General features: G+C 34.5%; 1 protein-coding gene across 2 annotated transcripts in view; it reads left to right on the top strand.

Moving 5' to 3' along the window:
• Nucleotides 1-12,638, top strand: part of LOC101493619 (DNA repair protein UVH3) — a 17,485-nt gene extending 4,847 nt beyond the window's left edge. For both annotated transcript variants that reach the window (XM_004514763.4, XM_004514764.4), the window contains 9 exons: nucleotides 1,579-1,763; nucleotides 1,926-3,594; nucleotides 7,192-7,386; nucleotides 7,471-7,556; nucleotides 7,762-8,011; nucleotides 8,120-8,256; nucleotides 10,501-10,585; nucleotides 10,770-11,354; nucleotides 11,766-12,638. In XM_004514763.4, the coding sequence (XP_004514820.1) occupies nucleotides 1,579-1,763; nucleotides 1,926-3,594; nucleotides 7,192-7,386; nucleotides 7,471-7,556; nucleotides 7,762-8,011; nucleotides 8,120-8,256; nucleotides 10,501-10,585; nucleotides 10,770-11,354; nucleotides 11,766-12,371 (3,798 nt within the window). In that variant the 3' untranslated portion in view covers nucleotides 12,372-12,638. The remainder of the gene's footprint in view (nucleotides 1-1,578; nucleotides 1,764-1,925; nucleotides 3,595-7,191; nucleotides 7,387-7,470; nucleotides 7,557-7,761; nucleotides 8,012-8,119; nucleotides 8,257-10,500; nucleotides 10,586-10,769; nucleotides 11,355-11,765) is intronic.
• The last annotated feature ends 1,389 nt before the right edge of the window (nucleotides 12,639-14,027 follow it).

Genomic DNA, 14,027 nt, shown 5'->3' with positions numbered 1-14,027 from the left:
TGGCAAACCCAGGAACCTTTTCATCTGCGACTGTTATGTTCTTTTTTGTTCATTCTAGCCTTTGGAACTCCTTCCCTTCAACCACTATGGCAAACAAATATTCTCAATTAAGTCACATATATGGTTGTCGATGCTACTTTTACTTTCTTCAATTATTACAATCTCAGAAAAAGACAATGGGTTCCCCTAAAAATTGTTCACGAGGTTTGAAAATTGGAAAACCCAATTCCATCTTTTCATATAAAAACATTAACATATTTTTCAAAGTCTATGACCAAAGTCTTACTTGTGTCTCAACAATCATATTCTTTTAGTTTCTCCAAAAACAAAAATCGCTCAACCCCAATTATTACCCATTGGATTAATTGGATTCAGTTATTATGTGATTGTGATCCTTATTTGATGTAGAAACGCACAAACCAATTTTCATTTCCAAGAAACTGTTTGGTTACATGGAGGGGAGACCCACTAATGAGTTATGGAGGAAGACGACTTTAGCAAGGTTGGCGGCGAAGGAAGAAAAAAATGGTGTTCCGAAAAATGGTGAAGGTTATGTTCATAATAGTGAAAGAGAAGAAGATAATAGAGATTTTGAGAAGGAAAGTGAACCCGATGAAAAGGGTCATGAGTTTGCAAATAAAAAGAGGAGAGATAGTCACGTGAGTCCTTAATAAGACATTTTAATGTCAACCATTCATTTTAATCTAATGACTAATAATTGACCCTCTTGCTCTTATATAAGACACCCTTTTCACACTAGATATGTCTCTCTCTCTATATATATATATTAGATATAAAAAAATTGAAAAAATTATGGGGCCTAAGGCTAAGGCCTTGATGGCCTTGCACTATACACGACCCTGAGTGATAATAATGTTGAAGTTATGAGATTTTAGATAAAAGGATGAGTGAAATAATATGCTAGATTTTGAATTGATATAAAAGACTCAAACTAATCCCTATTTATAGGGATACAAGACTCTAGTCCAAAATAGTGAAATCAAGAAACAAAACAAAATACTATCCAAATATTATAAAAACTAATACTAAGAGAAAATCTAGGATACTCTGATATTATAAACAAATTATAGGAAATTAGTGTACGACGAGCACTCCCGTGCCTGTTTGTCTACTTTTTTTATTGTGATAAAGTGTGTTGTATTTTTTTATATAATTTGTTTTAGCTTTTGATGTCAAAAAGTAACCTCTGTGGAAGTTATAAAAGTGAAACATGTGATTGAAAATCGTAGTAAAATAGGCCACACAAAAACAGTCTATTCCCTTTATTTATAGTATAGATAAAATCCGATGCTCTAATGTACTATAAAAGATATTATAAGTTGGTATTTTATAATATTCTAACAAGTCACAAGCTCATGTTCTTTTAGTGATTTAATTGAACATTACTGATGCTTGATGGCATTGGTATTTTGCTTTCTTCATTTACTATGTTGTATAACTGTTAAATCTTATATTTATTCTTTTTGCTAAGAAAATTACTTTTCCTTGGTACTAACTAGTGCTACACTGTGAACATCTATGTGAAATTAGAAGTAATAACCAATTGGCTACTTTCAGGATCCTGCAAAGTTCTCTGAGCTACAAATACAAGCTTACCTTAAAACTGTTGCTTTCCGTCGTGAGATAAATGAAGTGCAGAAAGCTTCTGTTGGAGGAGGAGTAGGTGGTGTACAGACTTCACGAATTGCATCGGAAGCCAACCGAGAGTATATATTCTCCTCATCTTTTTCGGGTGACAAACAGTGAGTAATGTGTTTTCAATGATTTGAGCTTTTGGTTAATAAAATGCCATTCCCAATAACTATTGGCCTTAACATGGCTGGGAGCTTTTCCGGTGCATATGATGTCTTACATATTTTCAATGTTGATAACTTTTTTTATCCTCACTTACCTAAATATTTCAGAGGACTTACCTCCACCAGATTAGAGAGAAATGTCGAAGATACACAGCAAATGGAACGCGGAAAACGTCCTTCCCAGAATTTTATAAATAACATAGCAGCAGGAAATGTCTCTAATACTTCAAATGGATTGGTTTGCAATGAACCTAGTGAGCCTGTTGATGAAAGTATTGAGACATATCTAGATGAGAGGGGTCGATTTCGAGTTAGTAGATCAAGAGCTATGGGGATGCGTATGACCCGCGATATCCAAAGAAATTTGGATTTGATGAAGGAGATTGAGCATGAAAGAACACATGCAAACAAGGTTGATAACATTCAAACTGTGCTAACTGCAGAAAATAGTCCATCAGAATGTTCTGGGAACCAGCTTGGTGATAAAGCACGGGAGGTGAGTTTCGACTTGGTTGGAGAGAAAGTGCAAAATGAAAAATTGATGCTTGGTAAGGATACTTCAATAGAGGTATCCTTTGAATATGATTGCAATAATGAATTTGTAAGTGGTGGGGACGATATATTTGCCAGTTTAGTAGGAGGAATATCTACGGTACACTCTCATGCTGATGATACTGTGGTGGAAGTGCAACCTTCTGGTTCTGATTCAGATTGTGATTGGGAAGAAGGAATTGTTCAGAGTCAGAATACCATTTTTCCTGGATATGATAAAGTGGAATTAAAGTCTTCTGGTGCAGGTGAGTATAATAATAATGAAAGTGAAGAAGAATGGGAAGAAGGGGATTGTAATGGTACTAAAAGCACCGTATTGTGTCCAGCTGAGTCGGGAAAGTTGGCATCAAAAGGGAGCTTGGAAGAGGAGTCTGATTTGCAGGAGGCAATTAGGAGAAGTCTTGAGAGTACACAGGATGGGAAATTTAAATGCATGTCATCTGTAGATGAGCACTCAAGTGCTTATGAGAATAAGTTGAATCCTAATTTAGAACATGGTGATAACGTGAATCATATTGGCTCAATGGATTTGAATGATAATGTGGAGGGTTCCGATTTGCCTAGGGAGGGTTGTACTGAACACAATAAGTTACTTGAAACTGTAGGAGACAAAAAGGAAATTCATGTGACTAGAAATAGCCTGGAAAATTTTGTGACATTTAATTCCAATGACACTGATATATTGATTGGCGAGCCTAGCAAACTGGATGGACACTTTAGATATGAAAATTCAATTTCAGATGCAAATGGCATGATGATGGTTGACATTCCTAATCCTATTGTTGCAGAGGAATTATTGGATAATGATGATGATGGTAAAGCGTCTTTGTGCTGTAACAATTCATCCAAGGTTGATCCACTTGGTGTGACTGAAGAGGGGAAAAAGGAATATATTAATGAATCTGAACCTTTGAGTAATTCTGACAATAGAAAGACTGCCATTCTTTTCATGGAGTCATCCTTGAAAGGAGCTAAAGAAGACCTAGACATGGAGTTAAAATTGCCTTCAGTTAACAATGATGGAAATTTACCTATGAAAAGGAATAGTAACCTCTCCCAAGACTCAATGAACGCCCCAGGAGATTTTCCTGTACAATTGGATGAGGTTCGATTGAATGAAGAAATGCAAATTCTTGGTCGGGAATATATGAACCTAGAAAATGAGCAGAGGAAGCTTGAGCGTAATGCAGAATCCGTCAACAGTGAATTATTCACTGAATGTCAGGTGAGAAACTGAAGTTGGTCTATACATAATGAAATCATGAATAACTATTACTTTTTTCAGGAAAACTGATGCCTGTGTTTCATGCTTTGTCTGCCAGTTTATTTTTATTTTTATTTGAAAAGAAAAAGTAATATATTAATATAGCACAAGATGTGCAAAAAGATACAAATGAGTCCAAATACTACATAAAATTTGAGAATGGCACTGCATTGGCCAATTCACACCCCAGCCATGCAACCAAGATTTGCATGACAAATTGCCCACCCAATTTCCAACCAGCACCCTTATACCTTATGCTAATTTGCTGATCTTCTACAATGATTGTATCAGTACCTGCACAGCCCTTAATTTTAATGCAGACCTGATTTATATCCCCTTGAACACTGCTAATCAACCTGGTTATACCAGAACCAACAATTCTCATTAGCTATATATGCTCCTGCCAATCTTGCACAAATCCTCATTAGCTATATATGCTCCTGCTTTTGTAGACCTGACAATAGCTCCTCCCAATCTCCTAAGTTTTCAAGCAGCATACCCTCCCTGCAGCCCCTATATCGCCCACTCCTCATACACCAAGCAAAGGCAATAATATTATATATTCTTGATAATTATTTCAGCCATACTCATAAACTTTTATATATGTTTATCATTTGTACAACATCATATTATAAACTGTTGTTGCATTCATTAGCAATCATTGCCAATGTCATATTTTGATCGTGTTTATTTCTTAACTCCTTTCCTTTTGTCCCTAAATAATGGTTGCCTTAAGTTCTTCCTGCTATTCTAAAGTTATTCCTGCCTGGTTGATCTTGCTAGTAGTCATATGCTTTTTCTGCTAGTTTAGTTTACTTTTTCTTGATCTTTCAAGATATGTGCATAATACCAATCTGAAAACAAAAGGTAGTTCACTTTTTGCATTCTTGAGGCCCCGATTTAACACAAAACATGATTTTATTCTTGAATAGGGAAGCAAATAATCTTTGCATTGAGAGGGGCAACTAGGATGGAACTCTTGTCTTTCAGAAAAAAAACATGTTTAGAAATGTTACTAGCACACATTAAACTAGAATTACAACAGAGTTGTTAAAAGAACTGTTGAAGTTGTGGGATCTTAGAGAAAAGGAGGAGAGAAAATAATAAGGGTTTGAATATTATTGATAATAGCTTAATGCTGACTTGATTACAAAAGATTCAATACTACTCTCTATTCATAGAGAAACATAGAATCAATCCTAAATTAGGAATAAATTATAATAATAATGAGAGATATTATAAGATATTTTCTAATATTCTAACACTCCCCCTCAAGCTAAAGCTTACTAAATTTTAGCTTGTTACAAGAAAATTATGTTTTGCTCTGCAAAATAATAAAAAAGATGGAAAAGCAACTCAGGGATGCAGGTGAAGTCGGAGAGAATTGCTATAAATATAGCCTAGCCAGATAGCCGATATGATCATCAACCTAACAAAAATTCATGGCAAACAATTGAACAAAGCAAGGTCCGTTCTTCTAAAAAATGCATTTGGATGCTTCAAAACCAATAATATTGGAGAGGCATGCTTCAAGGAGAGAAAGACAATGCCAGTACATCTGGGACAAAGATGGGGCCAATGCATCTGGGACAAATTGCCAAGATAAAGTGAGTCATGAAAATAAAAGACATTGTCAGAATGATCATCAATGGAAAAAGAAATCATCACTAATAGGATTCATCTGTGGGAAAAGGGACACCACCGGAATGATCGTCGGTGGGAATAGAAGCCACTATTATAATCTATTAATAAGAACTAAATTGCATGACAAACACAGAAGAAGAAGCAGCGCGACTCTAATGAAATGAAACCATGATTGATCAACGGAGTGAGAAAATGCGTCCAAAACAGGAGAGATAACGGTTGTTTGAAAAATAACACATATTTCCGTTGATCAAAATTGGAAAGTAAGGGCAAATCTGGAACCATGAGGTCGAGGCGAGTTCAACGAAAAAGGCCACGTCTAAAACAGTTGCCGGACGCGCCGTCATGCGCAGTGAAGAGAGGCAGCACGTGGATTTGACGTGCGGTGGACGGTGAGCGCGTGCGGTGGCTTTCTGCGGTGTGCTTTGAGGTGTGGGCCGATCTGAAAGAGGCGAAGTTGATGGAGTGGTCGTTTGTCGGAAAAGTCGCTGGAAACAACGGCAATGACAGCGACAGTAGCGAGTTGAACGGAAAAGGAATGATCAAGTTGGAAAAAAGAAACTATGATTATATTCTCTAATTGTTGGGAACTCGGCAGCGGAACAATGTCAAAATTGTTTAAGGAGGATCGAAATAGGCTCTAGATACCATGTTGAAGTTGTGGGATCTTAGAGAAAAGGAGGAGAGATAATAATAAGGGTTTGAATATTATTGATAATAGCTTAATGCTGACTTGATTACAAAAGATTCAATACTAATCTCTATTTATAGAGAAACATAGAATCAATCCTAAATTAGGAATAAATTATAATAATAATGAGAGATATTATAAGATATCTCTATGATTATAAATTGATCATAGAGAATAACTCAAGATACTCTAATATAATATAATAGATATTATAAGATATTTTCTAATATTCTAACAAGAACAAAGACTGAAAATCTTTCTATTCACTGATGATAAACTGAAGGGACTACTAGGAAATTTATAGGGGTAGAATTGTTTCTTAATTAGGAAATGATTTTTTAGCTATTTAAAATAAAAGATCCTAAGGAAAGAAGTAAATGAAATAAAAGAGGAAGGAAATCAGATATGAAATCATATCATATCACAACAGTTGTATTATATGAAATGTTTTTCCCAAAATTAGTTCTGACAAAGTGATACTAAATATTTTTTCTAGCCAGATGTGTCAAAAAAGTCAGAGCAAACATAATTAGAGTGCTTAGAGCTATCTGGTTTATACTGTGTTACAGTAAGGGTTGCAATATTGGGCCTTTTATCAGAGAAAGCCTATAGCCCAATATATGTTCTTTAGCCTATTGCAGTTGGTTAGCTTTTCAGTTGTTAGTTGTAACTAGCTTTGATTTCAGTCTAAATGAAAATAATGTAAAACAGCTAACTGCACTCATCACTGATTCATTTTGAAATACAATTTAGAATTCCTGCATTAATCATTAATTCAGCTTACAATACAACAATCCAGAATTGAATTCGGTGATTCTCTCTTACTTTCAAGTTTCTAACAATCAGTGAAGTCATAAAAATAGATGATGCACAAATAGGTGTTACAAACTTTACCTTGTCGAATTCAGTTTTAAATTTTTTTAATGGTTTGATGTGTTAAAGATCTTACACTTTTTTAGTAATTTTTTACATGCTATTGAGGCACCAGGTGACTGAGTAATCTAGACTCTAATGCTGTTAAAGAACATGATTAATTGGCCATGGCATCGTCCTAATAATTTACATTTTATTGTTTGGCTTTTAAAATATTTATTGCTCAGACATGTGATAATAAACTTTGTTTTCATTTTTCCCTTTTTCTCAGTCCATTTATGTATACTTATTGATTTTCTACTCCTACAGTATGTTAATCACCTATGTTTCGCGCTTCTGATACCCTGTAGGAACTTCTGCAAATGTTTGGCTTGCCATATATTATTGCTCCTATGGAAGCTGAGGCACAGTGTGCTTACTTGGAACTCTCAAAACTGGTTGATGGTGTTGTGACTGATGACTCTGATGTCCTTTTATTTGGGGCGCGCAGTGTTTACAAGAATATATTTGATGATCGCAAATATGTGGAGACATACTTCATGGAGGTCTATATCTGCTAAACCTGGTGCCCATGATAAATTTCTGTTAATTTTTTTTTTATTGGTTTTGAGCTTTTATTAATGGTTCAGGACATCGAAAAGGAGCTTGGATTGACCAGAGAAAAATTAATTCGCATGGCACTACTTCTTGGGAGTGACTATACTGAAGGTGTAAGGTGTGACGACTATTTACCTTGTTCTTGTGCATAAGTGTGATTACTGATGCTAAGGAGATATGCTAATGTTTCTTTTCTCTATCATAATAGTAATAGGATATTTTCTATATGTCCTTTCCCTGCATTTGTAGCAGGATATCAGTTATATGCTTAAATATATGCTTCACGCTTATTAACATGACGAGATATTTTTGTGGTAATGTAGTGGGATTGGCATTGTTAATGCTATTGAGGTTTTAAATGCATTCCCTGAGGAAGATGGCTTCCTGAAATTCCGGAAGTGGGTTGAGTCACCAGATCCCACCATCCTTGGAAGGTTGGATGCAAAATCAGTATCAAATACCCAAAAGAAAGGGTCAAAAGCTGCATCAGACCAGAACATCTCCCATGACCAGGAAAAAAAGGAGTCACCTGATTACATCCACCAAACAAGGCAAATTTTCATGGACAACCATGTAATTGATTTCAAGTTTTTGGGATTTCCAGTAATATATTGACAGATAACTTTTTACTTATTTTATTGTGCTTTGATTTGACCTATCTGCTTTTTGTTTCCTAAATAGAGAAATGTTAGCAAGAATTGGCATATTCCTTCTTCTTTTCCAAGTGAAACAGTTATATCTGCTTACGTATCTCCACATGTTGACAAGTCGACTGAGCCTTTTACATGGGGAAAGCCAGATCAGCTTGTTCTTCGCAAGTGAGTTTGTTTTTTTCTTTTTTCTTTTTTCTCTTTTCTTGTTTCTACCAAATTATTGTTGAAAAGAATGGGTAAAAGCTGTTGTATTATTCAGCAGGGAAAGCACTCCTTAAATAGAAGAATTACAATTAATGTCAATTCCTTAAAGAAGGGAATAAAAAATAAAATACTGATCTTAGAAATGATTGAGAATATCCTAGTAATAGAAAACAAATAAGAGCAGATTTGTCCCGTTAATTCTACGATATCTTCTAGATTTACCATTCACTTGTTGATGATTATATGTAACTTTGGATAGGCCTTGACAAGAGTTGGTATGATAGGCTGGCTTTTCATCTCTCCTCAATCTCTGAGCTAACAGCAGTTTTTTCCTGCAACTGCTTACTGTTCTGGCAGGGAGTTGCCGTTATATTGGAAGGCCTCCGATCCTTCATATCCCTGTTTTCCGCTCCCCCTTTGTCCCGTAATGCCTCTCTTAAACCCAAAAAAGGATAGGGGGCATGCATTCATATCCCTCATATCCCTGTTTCGCACTCACCCTTTGGCCTGTAATGCCTCTCTTAAACCCAAAAAAGAATAGGGGGCATGTACTCTTCCTGCTTTCAGAAATCATTATTAGGGCTCAATCCTTTTAGTATGTATTTTACGAAAGCTCACCTTGCTTGATGTGTGTTAGCATTGGGCCTCTAATTGAGAGTACTTATGTGAGGTACAAATACAGTAATGATTAGTCAGTCTGATTGTGTTTGTAACAGTTTGTATTTGTTGTGGGTTATGTGTTTGTAACTGTTTTACTTTTGTGGTAACTATCTAGGTTCACATATGAACAAATGAATAAGGGAAGGGTAGTTTGGTTTTGGTCATTCATTTATTCAATTAGGAGATGGTTGTTGGGAGAGAACAGGCTCTCAAAAACCTTTAAGTTTCAGTTGTAAGTTTGTAACCGCCTAATCCTTTCTTTTCTACAGCATAGGACTCTCTGTTTTCTGGTTTTGTAGACTAATCTCTATTTTCTGGCTCATTGTCATTTCTCAATAAATGAATTAATACTTGGTGGTAGCTTTCTGTTCTACTAGTTCTATCAATGTGAGTCTTTAATTGGTCAGCAATTTGTTGGGACTATTTGGAGTTTGGGTTTTCTATTAGAGTAGTACCTCAAAAATTAACAGATGGCTTCTTTATTTGTAGAACAGAATCCTAGGATAAATCCAATGCAGGGATAGACTAGAAGATACAGTTGGTAACATTAGAGAAATTTGACAAAGTAGTACTCTCCTACACGCTTTTCAATCTTCATAAAAGACCTCCCCAAATCTCCCTAACTAATTAGGTCTGACAAGTTCTCTAACTAACTATTCTTTAGGTCAGTTCGGGCCGTATTAGACCTTATTATTAGGTTTTAAAGAATATCAGAAAGTGACATCTATATATTGAATTTACATTGAATTAGGTACATTTCCGTGTTTATACTACGAGCTACATCTAACTAACTATGACAGCTGTTTAACTAACTATGACAGTTACACTGCTGTTACTGAAATGACAGCTAAACCTAAGAAAAAATGGAGGGCAAAGAGGTATAGATTAATAGAGAAATGTATTCTCTCACACAATGATAGGAACCCAAATTGAAGAGAAAAAGAAATATTATTGATTAAAAGAAAAGTATTACAGCAGATTAGGCACTATAACCCCAAAGCAAATGCTCCTCATAGAAGAGATGATTCTCTATATGCCCAAACCTCTAAGGTTCTATCTACCTGAAAGATGATTAATTGTAACTTCCCTCCCTCTCCACTACCCCTTATAACTAACTCCCCCTCTTTCTCTGCCACATCACCTTCTTTCCTTCCCATTTCCTATAATTTCTTAACATCTTTCCCACTTAATGGACTTGGTCCACTGATTAACTAACTGCCTATTTGGGCCCACCTTCTCATATTTGGTCCTAACACAACCCCACAAGCCCAACGTGGGTGAGGTGATGAAAGAAGCTCAGTTACATTGAGCTTGTCCCTCAAATACTTTGCTATGCTTAAGCGTCAGAGAATAATATACTAACAGTCTTCCCAGAAATTGATCCTTTTCTATCGATGTTATCTCACCGAACATCATCGTCCTAATTTTTTTTTGAGACTTTGTATATTGATCGTACCATTGGAATGTTCTTATATTTACCTTCTTGTTTTGAAAATGTATGTGTTTCAATATTCAATAATATTCTGAGTTGCTTCCTGCATACAGATTGTGCTGGGAGAAATTTGGGTGGACTAGCCAGAAAGCCGATGAATTGCTGTTACCTGTTTTAACGCAATACAACAAACATGAGGTTTGAGACTTTGCTTTATTGTTCTGTTCCCTTTTTTTACTGATTATATTTTTTTGTTGTTATATTGATCAACAAAATTAATTTGATAGATCACTATATAGGCAAGTTTTCTTGTTGGTTATTTATTGTCCTGTTAATACTCCTACTTATTATTAATATCCTGCTATTGAATCTTATAATGTAGACTCAACTGCGGTTGGAGGCATTTTACAGTTTCAATGAAAGATTTGCAAAAATTCGTAGCAAGAGAATCAAGAAAGCAGTAAAAGGAATTACTGGTAAGCCACCTTCAGATTTAATAGCTGATTCTGTGGAGAACATGTCCAAGAGTATGAAAAATGGGAGAGGAAGTCCTGTTCAAGCTGTGAATGACAAATTGGAGACTTTGAAGGGAACAGAGGAAAGTCTTGCAGGTAGGAAGAAATCAAAATCTAAAGAGTCAGCGAAAAGGAATAATGATGGGGATACTGTTGCTAAGCCAAATACAAAGAAAAAGAAAATCAATGATTGTTCTGCTTCTGAGGTTGAGCATTTACAACCATATATGAAAACAGAAGGAGCACAACATGATGGGAAGGAATTGGTTTGGAATAAACGTGGCAGTGGGCAAGGAAAAGGTATAGGTGTTAGAGTAAAAATAGGCAGGGAGAAGAGAAGTCGTCGTTTTCAATCATCTGAAACTGAAACATCATCTAGTAGTAGTGATATTGACAATCATGAGCCAAGCGCACAAGTTGATGTGTCAACAGTTCCAGAAGTTGTGCGAAGGGTAAGCTTCATTCTGATTAAAATTCTTGACTTGTATAATCTTAATAGTAAACAAAAAATATATAATTAGGTGGTTTTCAGTCCTGTCAACTTCATGGCACGTCTCTGTTATCTCTATTGATATGTTAAATGAAAGCTGATTAATGTTGTCATTGGGCCTGCCTTTGATATTTCTTTTGTTTATGATTGATTTTTATTGTAATCTGTTATTTTGCCCACATAAATCTAGTTACTTCTATGAAACAGAAACATGTTTTCTATTCCAAAATACAGAAGAAATTAAAAGGTTTATTTATAGCCTATTAAGATGCGACTGCGAAAACCTGTCAACTGTCTTTCACATATAAGAATGAAAAAAGTTTCTTTAAATAGCAAGTAAATAAAAGGTCTTATTTACCTTTTTACTTTACAGTCAATGCGGTCTCGGAAACCTGTCAACTATTCTTTCAAGGACCTTGAAATTGAAGATGATGTTGATTCATTTGATGAGAGCAATCAGACTTGCTTGCATGGAAAGCTATTAGAAGGAAAATCATCTTGCAGTGATGATGCCGATGGAGATGGTTTCAGTAGAGGGAAAGAAAGCGGTATGACAGAAATTCCTCTGAAGGATAGCTCATCCGGAGACTATCTAGAGCCAGAAACAGACGCTGGTGCAACATCACCAAGGACTCACCCTTCAAATGACTATCTTGAAATGGGAGGTGGGTTCTGTGTAGACGATAGTGAGATGGATAACAACCCTGAAGCAATCGACGGAGACTTGAACACAGCTACCCCAAACTGTCCACCCTGTTCTGAAGTTTTGGGTGAAACTGATCATGATAAAAGTAGTTCAGATATATTATTTTCAGGTGCTGAAAAGGTTACAAGTAAGATACACGATGGAGGGAAAAATGAGCAACTTCTAAATGCTGACATGGGGGTCTCGATACCAGAGAATGCTCATCATAATAGTGAGAGCTCGAAGGTAGCTTTTAGTGCTATGCCGTTTTTGAGGAGAAAAAGGAAGAAATGAAACATTCCTAGTTCTGAATGTCTCAGTTCATCCAGCACTGTAAATTGTTTTGTAATTCTTTTTATCTTCCATTTGATTGTGAAGAGAGGGCCGTGTTGAAATGATGGTTTATACAATTGAGATGTTCTGTTTCCTGTGGGTTTGTATATACATAGTTTTAATAGTTATTTTTAAACTATTTAGTGGTTATATCATTTGTATAAGCTTTATTTAATATTTGAAGTTGATATTAATTATGCGTATAAATCTATTTGATTTTGTTTATTATTTTGAAAACGTTGAATCAATAATCACTCATTTTAATTTTAACTACATGCTAACCTGCGCGTTTTGCAGATATATTTTAATTTATTTAATTTAAGTGGAATTTTTAAAAAATTAATATGAAGTTTTATGTCTCAATTGTCAACTAATTATTGATATAGTAGTTATATCAATAGTATATATTTAATTTTATCAATATAATTTATAGAAGATAAATACCTAACAATAAAAAACACATATAAATAGTCGAAATATATTTTAGAGGTAACAAAGAGAGACTTATGTACTCTCAATTCAGAAAAAATTGAAAAAAATTCTCATGTTATTAAGTTCAATATTATATATTTTGAAAAGATGTATACAATTGCTAGCAAATAAGTAGAAGAGAAAAATGTGAAGTTTTAATCCGTACAAAAAAAATGGGTAGAGGCAAAAATGTGAAATTGATTAATACAAAAAAAAAAAAAAACGCATTGAATAGTAATGCAAAATTAATTTGAAAGATGTTGGTCAAATGTTATAGAATAATAATGTGACGTTATGAAATAATAATGTGAGATTAATTTAGAAAATTTTTAGTAGACGCTATGAAATAATATTTAAATAGGAGATATATTATAAGATAGTGGATGATGTATATAATTTGTGAAAAAGTTAATTAGAAACTGAGTAGAGGAAACTCTATGAATCTCTATGAAGATGTACACGTCAGCTTTTTGGTTAATGAATCTCTATGAGGTGACAGTGGAGTTTGTTTTAAATATATATAATTGATTAGATTGTGATCTACGCATTGCAAGGTGTTTATATATTTTTATATATGTGTATGTAATTTTTGCATTGTGAATATATAATTACTTTTCACCATAAAATTAGATAAAATGAAAATATAAAAGTGAAGTGTAACTAATGATATAATTAATTGTCAACATCTAGGTTGAAGAGAATATTAAATTTTTTAATGTCAATATGAAATGAAAATGATTTTTTCTTTTATAAATATCATCTATTTTATATACTTCTCAATTGTTTTAGTTGAAGAATTATTCATAAATATTTTTGTTGAAGAACCTATGAGCACACTACAAGAAAATACTCATTTTGTGGCCAATTTAAAAATATTTTGTAGCCGAAAAAAACCTTCACAAATTACTTACCGAAAAAGTCATCACAAATACTAAAATTCAAATTGGTTATTATTTGTGGCTGAAAAAGTCATCACAAAGGACTACAATTTCAGCTGGATTTTGTGGCGGGCCTAAGCCTTCACAAAATAAAAACGTTGTGATTTTGTTAGGTTGACACCAAATTCAGCTGAAACTTTAGTCCGTTGTGAAGGCTTTTTCAACCACAAAATCACACTTTTATAAGGGTAAAGACCGTGACAAAAGA

This window comes from Cicer arietinum, chromosome 3, assembly GCF_000331145.2.
Source record: "Cicer arietinum cultivar CDC Frontier isolate Library 1 chromosome 3, Cicar.CDCFrontier_v2.0, whole genome shotgun sequence".
NCBI lineage: Eukaryota > Viridiplantae > Streptophyta > Magnoliopsida > Fabales > Fabaceae > Cicer > Cicer arietinum.
Note: the sequence above shows the minus strand (reverse complement) of the source record. Positions and strands in the feature narration are given on the sequence as shown.